This window comes from Talpa occidentalis, unplaced genomic scaffold, assembly GCF_014898055.3.
Source record: "Talpa occidentalis isolate TD23 unplaced genomic scaffold, MPIMG_talOcc4v2.1 talOcc4.15, whole genome shotgun sequence".
In the NCBI taxonomy this organism is placed as follows: domain Eukaryota; kingdom Metazoa; phylum Chordata; class Mammalia; order Eulipotyphla; family Talpidae; genus Talpa; species Talpa occidentalis.
In genome coordinates this window covers 39013181-39037788 of record NW_023601543.1, presented here as the reverse complement: position 1 = coordinate 39037788, position 24608 = coordinate 39013181, and the positions used below count along the sequence as shown (strand labels likewise).

Here is a 24608-nt window from a genome sequence, read left to right as displayed (position 1 = left end):
AGAAATATTGACAGAAACACAAAGAACTGCACAAGGAAATAAACAGAAGCACAAAATTATGGATAAATTGGTAATAATCACCTTTCATATATCAAAAATCACTCTAAATGTCAACAGGTTGAACTCATCCATCAAAAGACACAGACTATCTAGTTGGATTAGAAAACAGAATCTGGTATCTGCTGCCTCCAAGAAACTGAAGTTCCCAGGATGAACACAGACTGAAAGTAAAGGGTTGGGAAACAATTCTACAAGTGAAAGGCAGAACAGCCATATGTACACAAGATAGACCTTCAGCTAACAAAAGTAACAAGAGACAGAGATGGACACTATATAAATATTAAGGGAACACTATCAGGAAGACCTAACACAAATGCCTATGTGGTTGGAGTTTTCAACACACCACACTTGCCAATGGACAGGTCAATTAGCCAGAAAATAAGTAGGGACACAATCATCTTATACAAAGAATTACCTAGGGGGAGGAGCGCTACTGAAAACAGTGACCCACATGGGTCTAATATACATTTATAGGGCAATGCACCCCAAAAAAGCCAAATACACATTTTCCTAAAGTGCACATGGATCATTCTCCAAGACTGACCACATAATGATCACAAAGCAAGTATCAACAAATTCATGGAGACTGAAATCAAATATAATGGAGACTATAATCAAATTCATGGAGACTAGAAATCAAATACAAAAAGAAAGGAAACCCTCTAATACATGTAGACTAAACAATACACTACTGAAACACCAATGGATCAATGAGAAAAATCAAAGAGGAAATAAAAAAATAACTTGAGACAAATGATACTCCTTCCAGAATGTATGGGAGACAGCAAAAGCAGTACTAAAAGTACATAGCAATACAGGCCCTTATCAAGAAATAAAAATGAAATGAAACACCCCCCCCAAAAAAAAACAACAATCTAGTCTCTCATCTTGAGGAACAAGAAAAAGAACTAAAAAAAAAAAAATGCCAGAAGGAAGGAAATAAAAAAAGAGAAGAAATAAATGAAATAAATAAATAGAAATAAAATGACAGCCCAAAAGATCAATGAAAGAAAAAGCTGGTTATTTCAAAAAGTAAACAAAATAAACAAACCTCTAGGTAGGCTCACCAAGAAAAAAAAAAAGGAGAAAACTCAAATATGATTTAAAAAAAGGAGAAGTTATTATAGACACTGCAGAAATGCAGAGAATAAGAGATTGATATGAACATTTATACACAGTTTTAACAACCTAGATGAGGTGGACAAATTCTTAGAATTATAAAATCATTCCATGCTGAATATGGAAGAAATAGAAAACATGAACAAAACAATTACAAGCAAGGAAATTGAAAGAACAATCACAACTTTCCCAAAAAACAAAAGTCAGGAAGAGATGGCTTCACAAGTGAGTTCTACCAAACTTTCAAAGATGAACTATTATCTCTCCCACTCAAAGGCTTTCAAAAAACTGAAAGTGAAGGCATACTTCCAAGTATATTTTATGAGGCCAACATCACTCTAATACCAAATTCAAACAAAAACAACACAAAAAAGAAAACTATAGACCAGTCTCCCTAAAGAATACAGACACAAAAATCCTCAATAAAATCTTAGCAAGTCAAATTCAACAATTCATTAAAAGGATTATACATGTTGACCAAGTGGGATTTATACCAGGAACACAAGGGGTAGTTCAACATTTGAAAAACAAGGTAATTCATAACATTAACAAAAAGAAAGATAAAAACTACATGATCATGTCAATAGATATTGAGAAATTATTTAATAAGAGCCAACATCATTTATGATGAAATCTGTCAAAAAATAGGGATAAATGGAAAATATCTTCACATAATAAAAGTGAAATACTTCAAGCCTGTCCATTAAGATCCAGTGTAAGAAAAGTATGTCCACTCTCACCACTACTATTCAACAAAGTGTTGACAAGGGATAGATATCCAAGTTCTACAAAGAATGCATACAACTAAACAAAAACAAATAGCCCAATAAAAAATGGGCAGACGAGCTAAACAGGCAATTCCCAAAAAAGACAAACAGACATTCAACAGGCTCCACTTGAAAAAATGTTCATAGTCACTTATCAGGAAAAGACAAATCAAAACCATAATGAGATATCCCCTGACACCCATATCAAAAAGACCCATGTCATTGGCCCATATTAAAAAGACCAGAAGCAGCAATGCTGGCAAGGATATGGAGAAAAAGAAATGCTGTACACTGTTGGTGAGAATATGGACTCATCTGGCTCCTACGGAAAGAAGTGTGGAGGTTTCTCAAAAGAAAAAACTGCCACATGATACAGCAATTCCACTCCTAGGTATCTACCAAAAAAACACAAAATTTCAAAAGGAAACCTGCACTCCTATGCTTACAGCAGCATTTTTACATTATTACAATAGTCAGGATATGGTAACAACCTAAGTGCCCCAAAACAGTTGAATGTATATAAGTACACACAATGGAATACTATTCACCAATCAAAAAATATATACTCATGCCATTTGCAGCAACAGGGATGAAGCTGGAAGGGGTTATGCTTACAGAAATAAGCCAGAAGGATAAGATAAATACCAGATGGTGTCACCTATAGGTGGAATATAGGGGAAAAAAGCGTCAGACAAAAACAATCTTTAAAACTAAACTTTGAAAGCTGTCCATAGATCTATGGGTTTCAGAGGGGGATAAAGAGGGAGAGATAGCACAATAGACTATGGTAGAGGACTATGGGTGCTTCGGTGATAGGAGTGCTATGATGACTACACCTGAGGGGGGAAATCCTATATGGTCAAACACTGGCAAGGATTTAAAACAATGGTACTTAAATAAAAATAAAATAATTATTTTTTAATTTTTTTAAGATTTATTTTTACACAAAAACTGGGGTACAGGCCAGAGGTGCAGTAGGTGAGAGGATTCACCAGAGACAGTAAGGAACAGGTTGGCGGAAATACACTGCTGAGGGGAGCAGCGGGCAAGACAGGAGAGGTCTTCCACGCCATGTGGGTATCTCCCTGGCCAGCTGGGAATTGAACCTGTGCTGCAGAGGCTGCAGACAACTTCACTCAAAGTGAAGCTGCGCTCAACCCGCTGCGCCACCAGGGAGGCCCCAATAAAATAATTCTTAAAAAATTAAATTAATAAAAAAAAGAAATTAATATGGTGAGGTGTATACAGTGTGAGCACAATAAATAACAACTTGAGGAAATTTAAGATTTTATTTTCAATTTTAGGTTAATTAACAGTAACAAATAAATTTGTGTTTTTATTAAGGCTAGCATTATGCACACTGGACCAGTATCTGGGTTTTCAAAGTGCCGTATTTCTTGGCATGGGTAAATCCATGATTATTTCAAAAAGTCTGAATTAGACACTACACAAGTGATTATGCATACAATAGTGAAAGAGAATTCCAAGGGGAGGAATTACTTGAAAACTGAACCTAATTTAATTTAGAAAAGTCATCCAATAACTGAGGACTTTAAATTATTTCAAATTAGGGCCTCCCTGGTGGCGCAAGGGGTTAAGACGCAACCTATGAAGCAATCTGCAGCCACTGCAGCACGAGTTCGATCCCCAGCCAGCGAGCTACCCATATGGCCCAGCAGTGTATTTCACTGCTCCCCTCAGCAGTATATTTCAGTCAATCTGCCTGTTCTGTAACCCACTCTGTCTCTGTGAATCCTCTCACCCCCCCCACACACACCTCTGGCCTGTACCTCAGTTCTTATATGCATAAATAATAAATAAATCTTAAAAAAATTCTTTCAAATTAAATTTACAGAATTAAATGTAAATGAACTAACCACTTTTTGGGTTCCTACATATGTACAATGGGTTAATATATGAGAAGACTCTATAAACTGCAACAAGTCTAGTTATTCTTTGTATTCTAGCATTCTAAAAAACACTGCAGTTAATATTTAACAGAAAACAAAGTCTATCTCTTCTTGTTTCTTTTCTACTCCTATTTAGTTAACAAATAAAGTGACCATATATGAAGGGTAAAAACAGAAAAACCCTTTGACATTTTTAAACAAGTAACACTAGATAGGTGGAAAATTAGGGGGTTGGTTTGGGAGAAAGCAGGAATGGAGAGATTTAAAGCTATGTTTTATCTTAAATTTTCCATTAGCTTCCTTTTTATAATCACATTTAAGAGAAAGATTAAAAAAATTTCTAGATATTTTTTCAAATTAAGGTTTTCTAGTAGTTTAAGTTTTTGATAAATTTTAAGAAAATCATACTCTAAATCTATTAGCTGAATTTTTCCACAATCAGATACAAAGACTAAAATACAGTCATATATATGATTGCATATATCCATACACATATATAAGAAAAATATCAGGTATAAAGTTGCCTAGCATCTTGGAGAATTATCATTTAAAAAATGAACTCACATGTGAAAAATAAAATTGTGGTATATTTGGTCTATTCTCAAAGGAAGCAGATTACAATTTCACACAGTATAATAGTAAAACTTATACGTTATATATTTCACATATTTTTGGTGAAAATTAGTTCTAATCTTTTACTAACTTAAATGGTTTGTATATGACATATATACACATATGTACACGCATGTATATTTAAATTTTATTTTTACATGGAGATATTAATGAAATATTAAATGCTACCAATGATAAACTTACGAATCAACATGCAGAACCCTCTGGCCACTTCTTGAACATGCAGCTGCAATGATGGATTCAGGCAAACCTATAAAAACATACACCTATATCATTTAGAATGCAGAAATATAACTATATAGTTGTACATACATACTATGTTCAATTCAGGTGATAGTGTATAGAAGAGTTTACAAAAGAGGCTCATCCTTATATTCAAAATTATAAAGTTTATATTATTACCACCATTCAATGTTTCTTGAACGTATGCCACTAACGTTGAAAACTTTGCTATCTGGAAGAGATATTTTACAAAATCAAATACTTATTCTAATCTATAAATTATAATTAATGAGCAACTGTCAAAATATTGTTCATATAGTACTTTGTTATTTCCTAACTGCATTCACATACTAGGTCATCTGAATCTCCCAATCACACTGAGAGAAGCATTTGCATACACAATTTAGCAATAAAGAAGATACTGGGGCAAAATATGTTAATGTGTTGTCCAAATAAACTACTAGAAAACAAAAAAAGTTCTAAAGTTGAAATTTGAGCTCACACCTAATTCCAAGATCACAACACCTGAGGAGGAATGGCATACTTTTTTTTAGTTTAATCAATAGATTAATTAGTTTAAAAAGAAGCATTGTGTTAATACAACAGTTTGAAAAGCTTACTGTTTTAGAATCAAAGCCTCATCATAAAGTTGGTTATCATGAAAGCCAAAATATATTACTACTGTTATTTACAAAAAAAATGAGAATTAAATCAGACATAAGAAAATTCAGTTGTTTACCTATATCATAAAGTTAATACTCTATTTTATATATTCAAGACTCTTCCATAATGCTTCATCATAAGACTTACCATTCAATAGAGGTTATTAAATATATCAGTCCAGGAATGAAGCATGTTTTTATAGCTTAGTGCAAACTCTTTCACTATCATGAAACACCTGATCCTCTTGAATTTTTATTGCTTAGTAGAAAAGCAGCAGCAGCATTCTTTTGGCAAGAGTTTAAACTTCATTAAAGACTTCAAGAAAAAGGATCACGATCTCAAGAAGAAGGAACAGTTATCTCTCTTATGTAAAAAGCAATACTTACACGGAAGCAACTGACATAGTCAATCTCTAGTAAAAAAAAAATAAAAACAAACCCCACTTGCATTCATGAATTAACTAATTTTCCAGATAAAATAATGCCATTCTCAGCAATATGAATGGAGCTAGAAGGTATCATCCTCAGCAAAATAAGTCAGAAGGAAAAAGAAAAATATCAGAGGAATTACAGGAGGAATATAAGGGAACCAAAGGAGGAACCAAGGGAAAAATAATTAACAATAAAAAAAAAGCAACAATAAAGAGACAACTATAAATCAGAGACCAAAGCGAACGTGGGAAGAACACAAGGGACTATTGTGATGGTGCACAGGTGAACTGGTGGTGGAAATCCTATGGGGACTACACCTGAGAAAAGAAAGCCAACATTGTTAAAAAAAAAAAAGTAATAATGATGTAAAATATAATTTAAAAAATTAGTCTCCTCTATTTGACCCAAATTAGCTATCACTTTGGATAGGCAAAAATGCAAGTGGTTATTTCCGTGGCTGTAATCAACACTATCAGAAGCCAAGTACCTGATGACAAAGCAAAGCCAAAGATAGGTTTCAATAATGAAAATGATTTGAGTCCAAATTACATAAAACCAAAATCACTATCATTCATTTTCCTTTCTTTCACCTAGAACTCCTCATGTTTGTGTAACTGACAGGCTGTTTCAATGTTAAAAGGCAAGGGCCTGTTCTCTAAATGGTTAAATAACGGACTAATAATACAATCAGTAATTTCTTCCTGTCAATGATTTCTTATTTCTTCCCACCAATGAATAAACATTGAGTTCCCTGAACACAATAGAATCTACTACATGCCTCCTCTGTTCAAAGAAGAGGGAAAAGGAGGAGAGAAGAATGGAGCAGTGATAGGTAATGAGAAAAAAAGATTAAGGCAATCCCTAGTCTAAAACAGTTCAGAGTCTAAACAATAAAATTTAAAGGGATTGAAATAATAAATGCAATTTAAACTGTTATAGGAACACAATGAAAAAAAAGCATTCCTTTTGCAGAGGAGAGTCATGGAAAGCTGTAAAGAGCAGGGCACTTTCACAATTTCTAATAACCCATTTGTAGAGTGTCCACAAAGGAAAAAGTAGAAAGTTAAAGGAAAGTGGAAGGGTACTAAAAGGTGATGCTTAGAAAAAAGATACTACCTCACACTGGTGAGAATGACCAAAATCAAAAAGACCAAAATCAAGAACTCCTGGTAAGTATGTGGAGAAAAAGGAACCCTCTTACACCATTGGTGGGAATGTAGATTGGTCCAGCACCTGTGGAAAACAGTATGCAGGTTTCTCAAAATATTAAAAATGGATCTGATATATGAACCAATAATTCCACTTGTAGGTATCTAAATGAAGAATACACAAATGCTAATTTGAAGGGAAACATGCACACCCATATTCACTGAAGCACTATTTACAATAACCAAGCTATGGAAACAACCTGAGTGCCCAAATACACATGAGTGGATCAAGAAGATGTGGTATACATATACCCAATGGAAAACTACTCAGCTATAAAAAAGATAAGACTCTTGGATTTGTGGCAACATTGTGGAGTTAGAGAGGATATGCTAAGGGAAATAAATCAGAAGGAGAGAGACAAATACCTGATGGTGTCCCTTATATGTGGAATATAGGGAAACCAAAGGGTCAGATAAAGTCAAACGAAGAACTAACCTTAGAAAGCTGACTATAGAAATGAGGCTACCGAGGGGGAGGGCCAGGAAGAGAGGGAAAGAGCAAAGTGGTAGGGAGCACAATGGATTATGGTGGTGGACTATCAGTGGTTTGGTGGTTCGTGCAGTGTGGTAACATCACCTGAGAGGGTAGACTATATTTCTAATACAATTATGTGAACCAGTTACCTTAAAGAAAATGATTAAAAAATTTTACAAAGTGTAGCTGAAGTCAAACTTGAATTGCCTCTTAGCAAACTTTAAGTAATCTTCAAAAATCTAAGATCTTAAAATAACTTTTTACAAGAATTTCAGTAGTCTTTTCTATATGTATACTATAGAAATTCATCAAATACTTAATATCATTTAAACATTTCACATTACTAAAAATGATTATTAAAGTCATTAGCAAGTTTGTATCAAATTCTGCCAAAAGGCTGTGTAGGGGAAAATGTATACTTCTGATGCAAGACCAACAACTTTCACTGGCATAGAATTTTTATCAAACACAAGGTAAATATTAGGTATTGAATTAGCATTTCATAACCATTTGTAATGGGGGAAATTTGGGTTTGATACACCGTGTCCTTCTCAGTTTAGGTTTTGCTATAAAGCTAACAGCTAAAATAAATATATATATTAGAGGATTATGAAATGTTATATAATAACATAACAACATATATAGTCCCTGCTTTCTGCAATTTCCCAAAAGATATCTAGGTAAAATAGGTATGTTTCATTATCAAATGAAGGAACCAGGTTGAAACCAGGACCAAAAATGTACAAAATTAGTATTACCAAGAATCTTATCTAAAATATTTTATATGTAAGTGAAACCATTTTTCAAAATCCACTTTTAATCCAAATCCTTAATGTTGAACTTCATAACTTTATTATTTAGATTTCTCTATAATCTATTCTTAAATCTGTATTATACCTGTAATTGATTTTTCCTAACATTATACTACATAAGGTAAACATAAAGTACTTACGCCACTCCCAGCATATCAAACAATAAATATTAAGTTCCCTGACAAGACTTTGATGACCTGGCAAAGCCTGAGTGCTTTCAGCCCAAATCATATGAAACCATAAATCACTATTTATAGAACATTTCAAAATAGATCCATGCTTTCTACCTTAAAAGTCATTTGATGTGTTATTTATAACTAGTGAAAACCAAAATGGAAAGAAAATTACATAGAACTAGAAAATTTATCGTGAATGCTTTTTATAAATAACTTTTTTAGGAAAAACATGGAATTACTGGCAAGAAAAATTTGTGAATGCAAGCTTTTAGAGACCCACATCCTTTACTGCATCATTGTAAAGAAACCATAAAAAAATTATGTACAGAACTGACTAGACTGAAAATTGCAAAAGTAAAAACTACATACCTCTGTCACATCCACTCAAATAATTAGGCAGAAATTGAATTTTAACCCAGGTTCAAGTAGTTTTGTTGATTTCTATTAAAGTATAAGTAAAATTTATATTTCATATCTACTTTTCAAGTTACCTTAAAGAGGAAAAAACTGCCAGTGAAGTAGTCTAGGGAACTAAGATGTTCCAAAAAACTATTCCTTATAAATTGACACTTTGATTCACTTTGACCCACACAAGATAACAAACATACTAGTCCTTATATGTTAAATATATATTGAAATATAGACAGATGGAATGACATATCTGGAATTTGCTTCAAAATAATCCAGGATTAGATGGTGAAATGAGAAGGTTGGTGGATGGTACAGAGAAAATGAGATCAGCAACACATCTGTTAGAAATGGAAGATTAGCAGGACATGGGGGATTATTTCATTCTACTATTTTGTCTGAAATTTTCCACAATAAAAAACCATAAGAAATGGGGCCTTCCCTGGTGGCGTAGCGGTTGGGCGCTGGGCTGAGAAGCTGCCTGCAGCCTCTGCAGCGCCTGTTCGATCCCTGGCATGCCAGCGAGGGTCCCACATCGCCCGCAGACTTCTCCTGCCGCTCCTGCTGCTCCCCTCAGCAGTATATTTCGTCGGTCTGCCTGTTCTGCTACAGGCTCTGGCTCTGGTGAATTCTCTCACCCTCCCACGCTTCTGACTGTACCCAGTACTTGTATAAATAAATAAATCTTTAAAAAAAAAAAAAAACTTTTAAAAAATTTAAAAAAAACATAAGAAATAAATGGAAAATAAAATTTCGTACCAAATTTTAGGGAGCTAATGAAAGAGTCGGTCTAACAAAATATCCTGAAAAGCACAGAATTAGTATTCTGTGACCTAAATGGAGTAATTATATTAACTCAAACTCTTTTTTTTTTTTCTTTTTTTTTTTTTTTTTTTTTTTTGTGGGACCCTCGCGCTTAATGTAAGTTTTACTAAGTAATGTAAAAACTTGCTGAAGATCTATTTTATTCCAAGAAGTAAAACGAGCAGTCTCCAAAAGAACTAATTTTTTTAAGATTTATTTATTTATGCATACAAGAGCTGGGGTACAGGCCAGAGGTATGGGGGGGTGAGAGGATTCAACAGAGACAGAGTGGGGAACAGAACAGGCAGACTAACCAAAATACACTGTTGAGGGGAGCAGCCGGCGAGCCAGGAGAGGTCTGCTGCACCACATGGGTTGCTCCCTGGCCAGCCGGGGGATTGAACTCCTGCTGCCCTGGCTGCGGACAGCTTCATAGGTTGCGTCTCAACTTCTTGCGCCACCAGGGAGGCCCCTAGAATTAATTTTTACTTAATTTTTTACACTAATATTTCTGTTGACCAAATATTTTTTTCACTTGCAAAGGATATCCCAACCAAGCACTCTTCAAATTTAAAAACAATGTTTGGTTTGTGATAAATAAAGCATTATCACTCAGTTTTGTGCCACAAAAAAAAAATTACCCTTATTGTATGATATTCAAAGTTATGAGACTAAAATAGAGAGAGGCTTTGTAACTTTATAACTTTCCAAGAAAGTTATAAAAGCAGGCAGCAACTTTCACCCCTCATATGCAATCCTATCATAAAATTCTTTTTAACACAAAAAAGATTCAAAAACTTAGCCTTATAAATTTCAACAGAAATATGAATTTGTTGTTTTTAACTATACAACATTCCTTAAGGGAAAAACAATTAAAATTAAGTTTTAAATGTAGTCTCATTATGGACTTAAGAGAAAATGGGCTACACATATCATTGAGAAAATATTGACTATATTTTACCTTGCCTACAAAAAAACTTAAGTGATACACTGAGTTGATTAAAACAGCTGAAAGATAAAATTTTAGCAAATGAAATAACAAATTTTTCATAAAAACTTTCTTAAACACTGTCTCAAGAAGCATAAAGCAAAATCAATGTAAAAGGTTTGTGAATCATTTGCCAGTTTGCACTTTTTATTTTATTTTTTTATTACTGAGGTAAACTTGGTTCATAACACTGTATATGACTTAGGGGAACCCCCCCCCCACTACCAAATGGACATCACCACACCATATCCAACAGCAAAGCACCCTTATCCCTATACCATAGACCACTGGGGCCCCTCCTTCTTTTCTTCCTACACCTAACATTCCCTTGCCATAGCCTCAATTCTACAGTCATGTCTCCAGGGTTTGTTTTCATTTTGTTTTATCAGTTCGCTTCTTTTGTTTCTCTATATTCCACATAAATGAAATCATCCAGTAATTGCCTTTCTCATTCTGACTTATTATGCAGAGCAGAATCCCCTCCAGTTCCATTAATGTAGTTACAGAGTTCATCCTCTATTATAACTGAGTAGTATTCCATTGTTTATATATACCACATCTTCTTAATCCATTCATCTGTCTTTGGGCACATAGGTTGTTTCCATAAATTGGCTATTGTAAATAGTGCTACAATGAAAATAAAGGACATCCACCCCTTTGAATTAGTGTTTTGCATTCTTTGAATAAACACTAAGGGTGGAGTTGCTGAATCAAATGATAGATCTATTGCTAATCTTGAGAAACCTACATATTGCTCTCCATAAGGACTAGACAAGTCTATATTCCCACCAACAATATGAGGTTTCCTTTTTCTCCATACCATTCTCAAAATTTGTCTCGGATTTTTTACATGGGCTATTCTCACAGGGGTGAGATCGTATCTCATTGTGGTTCTAATTTACATTTCCCTGATAAGTGATTATGAACATTGTTTTTGGGTGTCTGTTGGCATCTGTATGTAACACATAGTCCCTGTGCTCTTCCATCCCGTTTTGATCCCCTTTCCTCCCCCTCCCTCACAGAATACCTCTTATTTATGGTTGTCTGCTAGTTTCATATTATCACTGTTGCTGTTGTTATTTTTTTCCTGATCCCTTATTTGGTTCCCCTATATTACTCCTACAAGTGAAACCATTCAATATTTTCATTTTTCCATATGGCTTATTTCACTGAGCATGATCCCTACAAGTCCTGCCCATGTTGATGTGAATGGCATGAGTTTATCTTTTTTGATTGCTAAATAGTATTCCATTGTGTATACAGACCACATCTTCTTGATCCAGTCATCTATTTTTGGGCATTTGGGTTGTTTCCATAGCTTACCTATTGTGAACAGTGCTACAATAAACATAGGGATGAAGGTATCTTTCTGAATTAATGTTTTTGTTTCTTTTGGATAGATCCCTAGTAGTGGAATTGCTGGGTTATATGATAGTTCCATTTTTAGTAGTCTGAGAAACATCCACACAGCTTTCCACAGTGGTTGGACCAGTTTGCACTCCCACCAGCAGTGTAGGAGAGTCCCTTTTCCTCCACACCCTCACCAACATTTGTTGCTGTCTGCTTTTTTAATGAGTACCATTCTCACTGGTGTAAGGTGGTGCATTTCCCTGATTAGAAGTGATGATGAACATTTTTTCATATGCCTGTTGGCCATTTCCATTTCCTCTTTGGAGAAGTGTCTTTTTAGCTCTTCTGCCCATTTTTTGACAGGAATGTTTTCTTTGTTTTTGTTGAATTGTGTGAGCTCTTTGTAGATTTTTGTAATCAGTCCCTTATCAGTTGTATTGTGTGCAAAAATTTTCTTCCAATCAGTAGGGTGTCTCTTTGTTTTGGTTAGTGTCTCTGTTGTACAGAAGCTTTTCTGTTTCATGTAATCCCAGTTGTTTATCTTTTCCTTCACTTTCTTTGCTTAGGGAGATGTGTGTTACAGATGTTACTGAGATGTATATCGTGTAGAGTTTTGGCTATATTTTCTTCTATATGTTTTATGGTTTCAGGTCTTACATTCAGGTCTTTTATCCATTTTGAGTTTTTTTTTTTTTTTTATACGTGATGTATCGCCACTTCTATTTAACTTAATATTTGAGGTTTTGGGCAAAGTTATCAGACAAGAAATAAAGGAAATCGAAATAGGAAAAGTAAAACTATCACTATTCATAGACAATATGATACTACATAGAGAAAATCCCAAAGACACTATCAAAAAATTAGAAACAATATGTGAATACAGTAAAATGGCAGGGTACAAAATCAACATGCAAAAAATCTAAATCTTTTTAATATGCAATGAGCAAGAAGTAAAAAAAAATTAAGAAAATAAATGCCTTTATAGTTGTTTGAAAAAGAATTAAAGATGTCAGAATCAATCTAGCAAAATGGCTAAAGATCTATACAAGGAGAACTACAAGATGTCACTAAAGGATTCAGATGGTGACATAAGGAGATGGTAGGCTATACCATGATCTTGGGGTGAATCTATATAATCAAAATGACTAGCCTTCCTAAAATGATACAGAAATTTGTGGCAATCGCCAATAAAATACCAGCAATATTTTTTTAAAGAAACTGAACAAAAAATATTGAAATATACATGGAACCACAAAAGGTCTCAAATTAAAAAGCAACCTTAAGAAAAAAGGAGCCTCAAAGAAACAACCTAATCTCGAAGCTCAAAGATCTAGAAAAAGAACAACAAAAAAACCCCAAAACCAGTAGTAGAAAAGAAATAATAAAAACCAAAGCAGAAATAAATGAAATTGAAACTAAAAAAACAATCCAAAAGATCAATGAAACCAAGAGCTGGTTCTTTGAAAAAATCAATAAAATAGACAAACCCCTAGCCAGGCTCACAAAGGAAAAAAGGGAGAAAGCACAAATACACAGGATCATAAATGAAAGAGGAGAAATCACAACGGACACAGCAGAAATCAAAAGAATAATCAGTAACTACTATGAACAGTTATATGAAAACAAGTTCAACAATCTAGAGGAGATGGACAAATTCCTACAACTCTACAATCACCCAAAGCTAGATAAAGAAGAAATAGAACACCTAAACAGACCAATTACAAGCAGCAAAATTGAAATGATAATCAAAAACCTCCCCAAAAACAAAAGCCCAGGGCCTGATGGATTTACAAATGAATTCTACCAAACATTCAGAGACGAATTAGTGCCTATCCTTCACAAACTCTTCCAAAAAATTGAGAAGGAAGGGACAATACCAAACACGTTCTATGAAGCCAATATTACACTAATACCAAAACCGAATAAGGACAACACAAAAAAGGAAAACTACAGGCCAATCTCCCTAATGAACACTGATGCAAAAATCCTCAATAAAATTTTAGCTATCAGAATCCAACAATGTATCCATAAGATAATTCACCACGACCAAGTTGGATTCATTCCAGGGGCACAAGGATGGTTTAACATCCGAAAATCAATCAACGTTATCCAACACATCAACAAAAAGAAATATAAAAACCATATGATAATATCAATAGATGCTGAGAAAGTTTTCGACAAAGTGCAACACCCATTCATGATAAAAGCCCTTGAAATTCTTGGGATACAAGGAACATACCTCAACATCATAAAGGCCATCTATGACAAGCCAACAGCCAGTATCATTCTCAATGGTGAAAAGCTGAAAGCAATTCCATTAAGATCTGGAACAAGACAAGGATGTCCACTCTCACCACTGCTTTTCAATATAATACTGGAAGTCCTAGCCAGAGCAATAAGACAAGAGAAAGACATCCAAGGAATCCAAATAGGAAAAGAAGAAGTCAAACTATCACTATTTGCAGATGATATGATAATATACATAGAGAACCCCAAAATCTCCACAGAAAAACTAATTCAACTCATCAATCAATTCAGTAAAGTGGCAGGATACAAAATCAACACGCAAAAGTCAGTAGCCTTCCTATACACAAACAATAAATCTGAAGAAGAAGAAATCAAAAAAACCACCCCTTTTATTATTGAAACAAAAAAAATCAAATATTTGGGAATAAATCTAACAAAAGAGGTAAAGGACCTATACAAAGAAAACTATAAAACACTGTTAAAAGAAATAGAAGAAGACACAAAGAAATGGAAAGACATCCCCTGCTCATGGATTGGAAGAATAAACATTATTAAAATGGCCATCCTTCCAAAAGCAATCTACAGATTCAATGCTATTCCAATCAAAATCTCAATGGCATTCTTCAAAGAAATAGAACAATTATTGATGAAATTCATATGGAATCACCAAAAACCCCGAATAGCCAAAGCTCTACTGAAAAAAAAAGAAGGAAATGGAGGCATCACACTCCCAGACTTCAAACTATACTACAAAGCCATAATCATCAAAACTGCATGGTATTGGAACAAGAACAGACATACAGACCAATGGAATCGAATAGAAAATCCAGAAATAAACCCACAGATTTATGGTCAACTAATCTTTGACAAAGGAGCAAAGACTATGCATTGGAGCAAAGAAAGTTTGTTCAATAAATGGTGCTGGGAAAACTGGGTCGCTACATGCAAAAGAATGAAGCTTGACCACTACCTCACACCATACACAAAAATCAACTCAAAATGGATTAAAGAACTAGACATAAGACCTGAAACCATAAAATACATAGAAGGAAATATAGGCGAAACACTACGGGATTTGCACATCAAAGACATCTTTACAGACACATCACCCAAAGCAGTGATAGTGAAGAGAAAGATAAACAGCTGGGACTACATCAAATTAAAGAGCTTCTGCACAGCAAAAGAGACAATAACAAAAACAAAGAGAAACCCCACCAACTGGGAGAACATTTTTGCACCCAACACTAATGATAAAGGACTGATCACAAAAATCTGCAAAGAGCTGATGAGACTCAGCAACAACAAAGAAAATAATCCAGTGAAAAAATGGGCAGAAGAGCTAAAAAGAAACTTCTCTGAAGAGGAAATGCAAATGGCCAACAGGCATATGAAAAAATGTTCAACATCACTTGTAATCAGGGAAATGCAAATCAAAACTACCATGAGATACCATCTCACACCAGTGAGAATGGCACATATTAAAAAAACTAGCAACAACAAATGTTGGCGAGGGTGTGGAGAAAAAGGAACTCTTCTGCACTGTTGGTGGGAGTGCAAACTGGTCCAACCACTATGGAGAGCTGTGTGGAGATTTCTGGACCTACTAAACATAGAGCTTCCATATGATCCAGCAATTCCACTCCTAGGTATTTACCCAAAGGACACAGAAACATCAATTCCAAAGAGCACCTGCACCCCTATGTTTATAGCAGCACTGTTTACAATAGCTAAGCTTTGGAAACAACCCAAATGCCCAAAAATAGATGACTGGATCAAGAAGATGTGGTACATATATACCATGGAATATTACTCAGCATTCAAAAAAGATAAACACATGCAATTTGCAGCAACATGGATGGCGCTGGAAGGGATCATGCTCAGCGAAATAAGCCAAAAAGAAAAAGAAAAATACCGGATGGTCTCACTCATAGCAAGAATCTAGAAAACTTAAATAAGGGACCAGGAAAATGAATATAAGAAAGTGAAAATCAAAATCAACAAAAAACTATGAACCAGAGACACTTTTTGGGGGGTGGGGGCGGGAGGGGAAGGATTGGGGTCAGAATGGGGCGTTTGCAATTGTATGGGGGAATATAAAAATAAAATTTAATATTAAAATAAATAAATAAATAAATAAATCCAATGTCAACCAAAAAAAAAAAAAAAAAAAAGAAAAAGGAGGAAAAAAAAGAAGGTATCATATTACCAATCTTCAACCTTACTGTTAAGCAACAGTCTTGAAATAACATGATATTGGCACAATACATGAACCAATAGAACAGAACTGAAAGTCCAGAAATAAATCCACATATATCATAGCACCTAACCTATTAATATCATAAAACATCCATGGCCATAAAATGGAGGAAAAGACAATCTCTTCAATAAATGAATCTGGGAAAATCGGAAAGCCATATAAAACAATGGAACTATCAATAAGAGATTATGCTAAGCAAAACAAATCCGAAGGAAAAAAACAAGTACCACATGATGTCACTTATATGTGGAATACAAACAAAAGAAAGTGTCACATATAGCCAAACCAATAACAAACCCTAGAAATCTGATTGTAGAACTAAGACTACTACAGGGTGAGCTGAAGGAAGGAGATCAAAGTGGGGAGGGAGCACAGTAGATTATGTTGGAGAACAATGGGTGTTGGGTAGGTGTAATGTGGCAATAGTACCTGAAGGGGGGGGATCCTATATCTCTAAATCATATAAAATGTTTTAAACCAATGTCATTTCAACAAAAAGACAAAAAAATAAGAATGAAGTTGGATTACTCACTAAAACCATACAAAAAAATTCTAAAAGGACTAATGATTTAGATAGAAGATCTGCAATAGTAAGATACATAAATCTTTTTTTTTCTTTTTTTAAAGATTTATTTATTTTTTAAAGATTTATTTATTTATCTATGCTGGGTTTATAGGCCAGAGGTGTGGAGGGTGAAAGGATTCACCAGAGACAGAGTGGGGAACAGAAGAGGCAAACTGACTGAAATCCACTGCTGAGGGGAGTAGCAGGCAAGTCAGGAGAGGTCTGCTGTACCACGTGGGCTGCTTCCTAGCCAGCCAGGGATCAAACCCATGCTGCAGAGGCTGCCGACAGCTACATAGGTTGCATCTTAACCCCTTGCACCACCAGGGAGGCCCAATAAATAAATCTTTAAAAAAAACCCGATTCAGGTCTCCCTGGTGGCACAGGTGGTTGAGCACGGTGCTGAGAAGCTGTCCGCAGCCTCTGCGGCGTGGGTTCAATCCCCGCTGGCCGGCGAGAATCCCACATGGCGTGACAGACCTCTCCTGCCGTGCCCGCTGCTCCCCTCAGCAGTGTACTTCATCAGTCTGCCTGTTCTGTTCCCTGCTCTGGCTCTGGTGAATTCTCTCACCCTCCCACGCTTCTGATTGTACACAGTGCTTGTACAAATAAATAAATCATTAAAAAAAAAAAGAATAGGGAGAGGAGAAAGGTGTTTTTGACTAAAAAGGTAGCACGGGAGTCAAGAGTGTAAACCTGCTGGAGTAGCACAGGTAGCAATAGCAGGACCACTGCAGGCAACTAGTGCAGTGAACTGGAGGAAGCACAAGCACAGGGTAATGCTGGTTGCAGAGGTAAGAGTGAGAGGTACTAGCTTTTTTTTATAACTTTATAATGGAATGTTATTATGAATATGCTAACAAAAAGAAATAACCCCGAATTTTGAACTTTACAAGGAAATCCTGATGCTTTAGAAAAATACGTGCATATACTTCCTATGTAGAAATATAATTGCATATTTATACATTACTTGCATTTGTAGGTTTAAACCTAGAGGCTACTTTATATCTATTTCCAATTCATTTTTATTGTATTAATTTTTGTTCAGTAACACTGATCTACAATACTATATATGATTCAGAGACACGGGTTCACATCTTTTCAGATATATGCTACCACAACCACCACCAAAGTACCTATAATCCTCCACCACAGTCATTGGGCTCCCTCTCCACTTTACTCCTTACTCCTAACTTGCTCCTCTGGCAGCCTTAGTGCTAGAGTCAAATTTCTAGGGTTTGTTTTGGTTTAGTTTTGTCTGTTCCTTTGTTTAGTTTCTCTACATTCTACATGAGTGAAATCATCCAGTATTTGATTTGTCTTTCTCCTGACTTATTTTGCTTAGCATAATCACCTCCAGTTCCCTCCATGTTGTTGAAAGTACTACAAGCTTTTGACAATTTATACTCGTATGTGAGTATAAACTAGTGGTTCTTGGCTCAGCAGACGTTTCAAAATCTGTTCTGAATGTACAGTTTCTTTGAGGCATTTTTACTGAAAAGTATGATCCTCGGATTGAAGATTCTTATAGAGAGCAAACTGAAGTAAATGCATGACAACGTCATGTTTGAAATATTAGATATTGCAGTAATAGAACAATTTACATCAAAGAATGATCCGTATATGAAAAATGGACAAGGTTTCATTAGTTTATTCCATCATAGCACAGTCTATATTTAATGATTTATAAGATCTGAGAGAAAAGATTGAGTTAAAGACACTGATGATATTCCATTGATTCTGGTTGGTAATAAATGTAAATTGGAAGATGAAGGAGTTGTAGGAAAGCAACAAGGTCAAAATCAAGCAAGACAATGGAATAACTGAGCAATCTTAGAATAGTCTGCAAAATCAAAAATAAATGATGACATCTTTTATGACCTATTGTGGCAAATTAATAAACTCCAGTGCCTAGGAAAGCCCACAAAAAGTAATCATATCAGATGCTTTAATGTACTAAATATATTATTGTTCTGAGCCATATTTGAAGAGCTGTTACCCAATTCAACAGTGACATTATTCCAACTTTGCTAAACCTACCAACTCCTAAATGGACTTTGCTGTGGTGATACACTTTAAGAGGCAGATGAAAGCTACTACACCATTCTGTATATTCTAATCACTTCCCAGTATCATGAGAGATTTTTTTACTTCTGTAATAATCTTGGAGTATGCAGCTAGTAAAGCAGAAGCTACAATCCCAATATTATTGCTAAGAGACATTTTTCATCCACCAATGATACACATGTATGAAAATGACCTATTGTATACTTTAACACTCATACTCTATATTAGAGAGCACAATTATGCAAATCCTAAAAGCACCACTGTTTAATAAAGTTCAAAAAAGGAAATTTCAAAGAGCTCCTACATAGATTACTACAGATAATACCACTTCTTTGAAAATTGTATCATAATTTTTAAGTAATTCAAAATCATTATAGTCTATAAATAAGGGCTTAATTAACACAGCTAAACAGCTTTATTTGTAATTTAAAAAAAAAACATGTGGAGACAGTGATCTTGCATATTTAAATGCATATTTTAAATATGATCGCCCTCTCAATATAACATCTTAAAAATGTTGCCTTTAACATATGCTAGGAAGGCAATGACCAGAATTTTCAAATCTGGTATTATATATTTTCCTTTGTTGTTTATATAGAGAACAATGTTTACAGTTGTGTATACAGTGGGGGGTCTACAACAAGAAGTATATATTTTCAAACAATTTTTAAAAGATTTAACAATTTTTGTAAATCACTTTCAGGTTTCAGCAGCTGTAAATTCTCACTGTGAATTCCTTATTTACATATCAACAACCAGTATAAAATACACGGGTTAAGTATTTTTGCCTGTTAGTAATTGTTTCACACATGTAAGGTTTTGGTTGAGATGTAAAATGGTAAAGGAGTGCTGTGGTTAGGAATCTGGGAAGTAATTTTAATCATTTGAAATTGGCTACAAGGCCTAAATTTTGGTATAACTATTTTAGTATAACTATAAGCAATGATGCCTTGTTGCTTTAAATACGTTAATGTTTGGGTATAAAAGACTGTGTGCCTATCCAACAGGGAGCCACAGTATTTAAACTAACCAACCTAATGTACAACAACTTTGAGGTGGCCAAACATAAACTAAAAGTTAAAATGGTATAATTTTATATAACTCAACATCAGTAAACATTATAAAATAAATAAAAAGGTATCATGATAGTGTGCATGTTACTAGAAGTTTGGTAGTGAGTACAAATAGTTATATATACATGTAGAGGTCTGAAACTGTACTCCCAAAACTTATGTATTAGTATAAGCCAATCGTAAATCAGTAAAAATTATTTTAAAAATAAAAGGGTATTAGGCCTCCCTGGTGGCGCAAGAGGTTAAGACGCAGCCTATGAAGCTATTCATAGCCACAACAGCACGAGTTCAATCCCCGGCCAGGGAGTTACCCACATGGCACAGCAGACCTCTCCTGACTCACCTGCTGCTCCCCTCAGTAGTGCATTTCAGTGGATCTGCCTGTTTTACTCCCCACTGTCTCTGGTGAATCCTCTCACACACACCCCACACTCCTCTGGCCTGTACCCCAGTTCTTGTATGCATAAATAAATCTTTAAAAAATAGATAAAAGGATATCATCAGTGAGTCTTATAATGAAACTGTTTTGTATCTTGATGTGGTAGTGTGCACACAAATCTACATGTGTGACAAAATTGCAGAGAACTAAATACATATATACACAGATTCAAGGACATGTAAAACTGGTAAAATCTGAGTAAGGTCACTGGGTAAGGTCATGTTTCTGCTCATGCAACAGTTATAAAGATGTTACCATTGGGGGAAACTGAGTGAAGGGTATATAGGATCTTATATTATTTCTTACACATGTATGTGAGTCTATGATTATGAGATTATCTTCAAGTAAGAAGTTTTAAAGAACACTAAGGAAGAATATTTGGTTGAGGGCCTCCCCTGGTGGCGCAGCGGTTGAGCGCTGGGCTGCGAAGCTGCCCACAGCCTCTGCAGCGCCAGCTCGATCGCCAGCGAGGGTCCCACATGGCGCGCAGACCTCTCCTGCCATGCCTGCTGCTCCACTCAGCAGTGTATCTCGTCAGTCTGCCTGTTCTGTTTCCAGCTCTGGTGAATTCTCTCACCCTCCCACACTTCTGACTATACCCAGTGCTTGTATAAATAAATAAATAAATCTTTAAAAAAATTTTAAAAAAGAATATTTGGTTGACATGGAATGATGTACATGACAGTGAAGTGAAAAACAGCAGGTTTTAAAACACTATCTGTAACCACATACACTTTTATAAATATAGAAAAGAACACAAACATCTATACATACAAAGTGAGAAAAGGTCTAGAAGTATATGCTAAAAGTGTTATTAGTATTATTTACCGATGACAGGGGCCTTAGACGAAAAAATACTATCATATCCATTCTACCAATATGCATCCATTGTAACTGCTGACAATTACTGAAAATTACAGGATCCCAAAAAATAGTCTAACAAAACAAAGAAGCTTCATAAACAGGACAATGATTTCCATGCTTAATCTTGAACATTCAATTTGCAAGTGAAGAAAACTAAAAAAGACATAAAATTAAAAACCTGCAACAGAATGGGAAGAAACGGGACACCTAAAATACTGTTCGTTGGAAAGCAAACTGATACAATTGTATGGAAAGCAATCTTGAATTACCTTAAAAAACAAAAATGGAAATACCATATGACCCAGCAATCCCACTCTTGGTTATCCATCCAAAGATTGTGAAACTAGCAACTTGAAAAATTACATGCTTTAGAACATTTATTGCAACACTATTTACAACAACTAGGACATGGAAGCAACCTAAATGTCAATTAATGGAAGACTGGATCAAGATGTGGTACAGCCACACTATGGAATACTATTCAGCCATAAGGAAAGATGAAGTGCTGCCATTCATGGCAAAATGAAAGATAGTCAAGGAAATTATGTGCTGTAAAGCAAGTCAGAATGACAAAGACAAATAATGAATATTTACATAGCAGACAATTCCATAGCATAAAAGCTAGTGGATATTATAAAGTGAAGTTTCTGAGTTTAAAGGGGAGAGGGCTAGAGAGAAAGGGTCAAGGGGATATAATGGATGGTGGTGAAAAATAAAATGGCAAACACCAGCATATGTACAAACAGCCTACAGTTCATTTTAACAATGATTTTATTTCAGTGGAATTATGTATCTTTGAATCAATGACTAATTCCTAGGGAAACAGATTATCACTTGAAATATAACTATTCTCTGATACTATATCCTGCCATTACATTATAATGGTTGTGATTCTTTCAATTTTAAGGGATAAACACAATCAAATCATTCAGTTCACCTTCATCAAAATAAGCAGTTCACACAAGTTTAACAAATTTGTCGGCATCAAGATTTTTAATGTCAACAATGTTAACTCACAAAAATGAAACAAGTGCCAACTACTAAAGCACATTAATATAATCTTAATAGTTTAAGGTATTTTTTTCACTTGAAAGAATCCAACAAGCTCAATCTAATACTTCAATTTTAGTCAGAGCAATTCCAGTCCAAATGATTTGATCTAGATCAACTTAACTAAACCTTAGGTCCCACATTTGTAAAATGGAGATAATAATTATATCTACCACAGACACGATTATTATAGAATCAGAAGAGGTAATGCATTTTGAGGACTTAGCACAGTATTTAGCATATAATAGAAAGTAGAAAATATTTTCCATACATTTGTTTAACAGTATATCACAGATATTAAAACTAATTCTCTAACTGTCATGTATTTGCTTAGACAGTTTATGCCAAAGCAACACAATTTACTGAAAAATAAAAATTAAAACTCAGCTCAGTATCTTCCTAATATACCTGATATCTGCATGTAAAACTGTATTTACCTATACTTTAGTTTGTGTAAACTTTTCTGCAGTAATTATTATCAATCTAAAACTAGTTCAACAAATTTGCAAATTTGGATCATGGAAATACGATCCAAAACATTTCAAGGCAATATAATATTACTAGAACTGCCATTAACAAAATAGCAATTGTAATACAATAAACACTGGTATGAAAGAAAAGAACAGTTCAAAAGAAAAAGTAGATGTTGGTATTTTCTAAATGTGTCTAATAAATCTAAGTAGTCAGGGAAGAGGGAAAAATTAAATTACTCAAGTTGTACAACATTTCCCACCTAATCTCCTGGTAAAATCTAATATGAGATGGAACACTTACAACGATAACCATCACACTGGCCAAGCTGTCCCTGGTCTATTCTATTTTCAACCTGTCTTTGAAAAAGTCTCACTTTGATAATGTGATAGCTTTCATAATTATTCTTAAATAAATTAATGTGATACAGTCTCATCTCTTTTTACAATGTCCTTTTGTAAAATTATAGAAAAGAGACAATCTTTCAAAAATCCATATTTTTTGGCCACAACTAAATATCACAAAGTGTTTCTAATCTCTCTAGTATACATACATATGTATACACACACACACTATATAGCAGAACTGCTGGTGATTTTTAGTCTATTTTCTTTAAAACCATTTACATATATATCAGACATCGGTTAAAATTTCAGTTAAAAGACTGCACAGAAACGGAAAAGCAAACTGATTAAGCATAACAAGTCAATTATATGGAATTGTAAATGTTTCTATGCATTGCAATTTTATGTTAAATATGAGAATGTGATGGTGAGCAACCATATTTGATTTGAACTGCTGTTATTTGAACTGATGAATTATTCAAAACATCGTTAAGTACAATGGAGAAAAAATTAAAGTGATGCTGCAGAGAAACTCTAGTAACAGATACAGCTCTCTCTGAGGAACTGGTTCAAACTTAAAATTTACAGGGACATGTAAGCCTCTCCCAGAGAGTCTTGTCTAGAGTTAGATAATTCCCTTTACTTTTCCAGGAAAAGTATTACTTTTCCATCAATAAATGCCTGAAGAATTGCAAGACACTTTTCAGAATAGCAAAGCTGTGGGGTTTTTTTCTTAGCATCTTCAGCATTCTTACATTGCCAAGGAAGTTTCAGACTATGCCCCAAATAAGATAAAACTATAAGCAAGTCAAATGAAAAATAATGAAAGCCAGTGAACAAAACAGAACAAAAGATAAAAACAGAAAACCTGTAAGCTACCAGTAAGAAAATCTGATAGAAATAGTGGTAACAGACACACATTAAAGTTTTTTTTTTTAAGATTTATTTATTTATGCATACAAAAGCTGGGGCACAGGCCAGAGATGCGGGGGGCGAGAGGATTCACCAGAGACAGTGGGAAACAGAACAGGCAGACCGACCAAAGTATACTACCGAGGGCAACAGCGGGCAAGACAGGAGAGGTCTGCGTCACCATGTGAGTTGCTCCCTGGCTGGCTGGGGATCAAAGTCGTGCCACAGAGGCTGCGGACCACCTTATAGTGTGGTGCTTAATCCCTTGTGCCACCAGGGAGGCCCAACACACA

At 34.8% G+C, this 24608-nt stretch overlaps 1 protein-coding gene and 1 pseudogene across 1 annotated transcript in view; one reads left to right on the top strand and one right to left on the bottom strand.

Annotated features, from left to right (window-relative positions):
• Nucleotides 1-24608, bottom strand: part of CHM (CHM Rab escort protein) — a 162225-nt gene that overhangs the window by 130190 nt on the left and 7427 nt on the right. Inside the window, exon 2 of the mRNA XM_037511626.2 lies at nucleotides 4673-4739. Coding sequence (XP_037367523.1) covers nucleotides 4673-4739 — 67 coding nt within the window. The remainder of the gene's footprint in view (nucleotides 1-4672; nucleotides 4740-24608) is intronic.
• Nucleotides 18508-19047, top strand: LOC119246381 (ras-related protein Rap-1b-like; annotated as a pseudogene).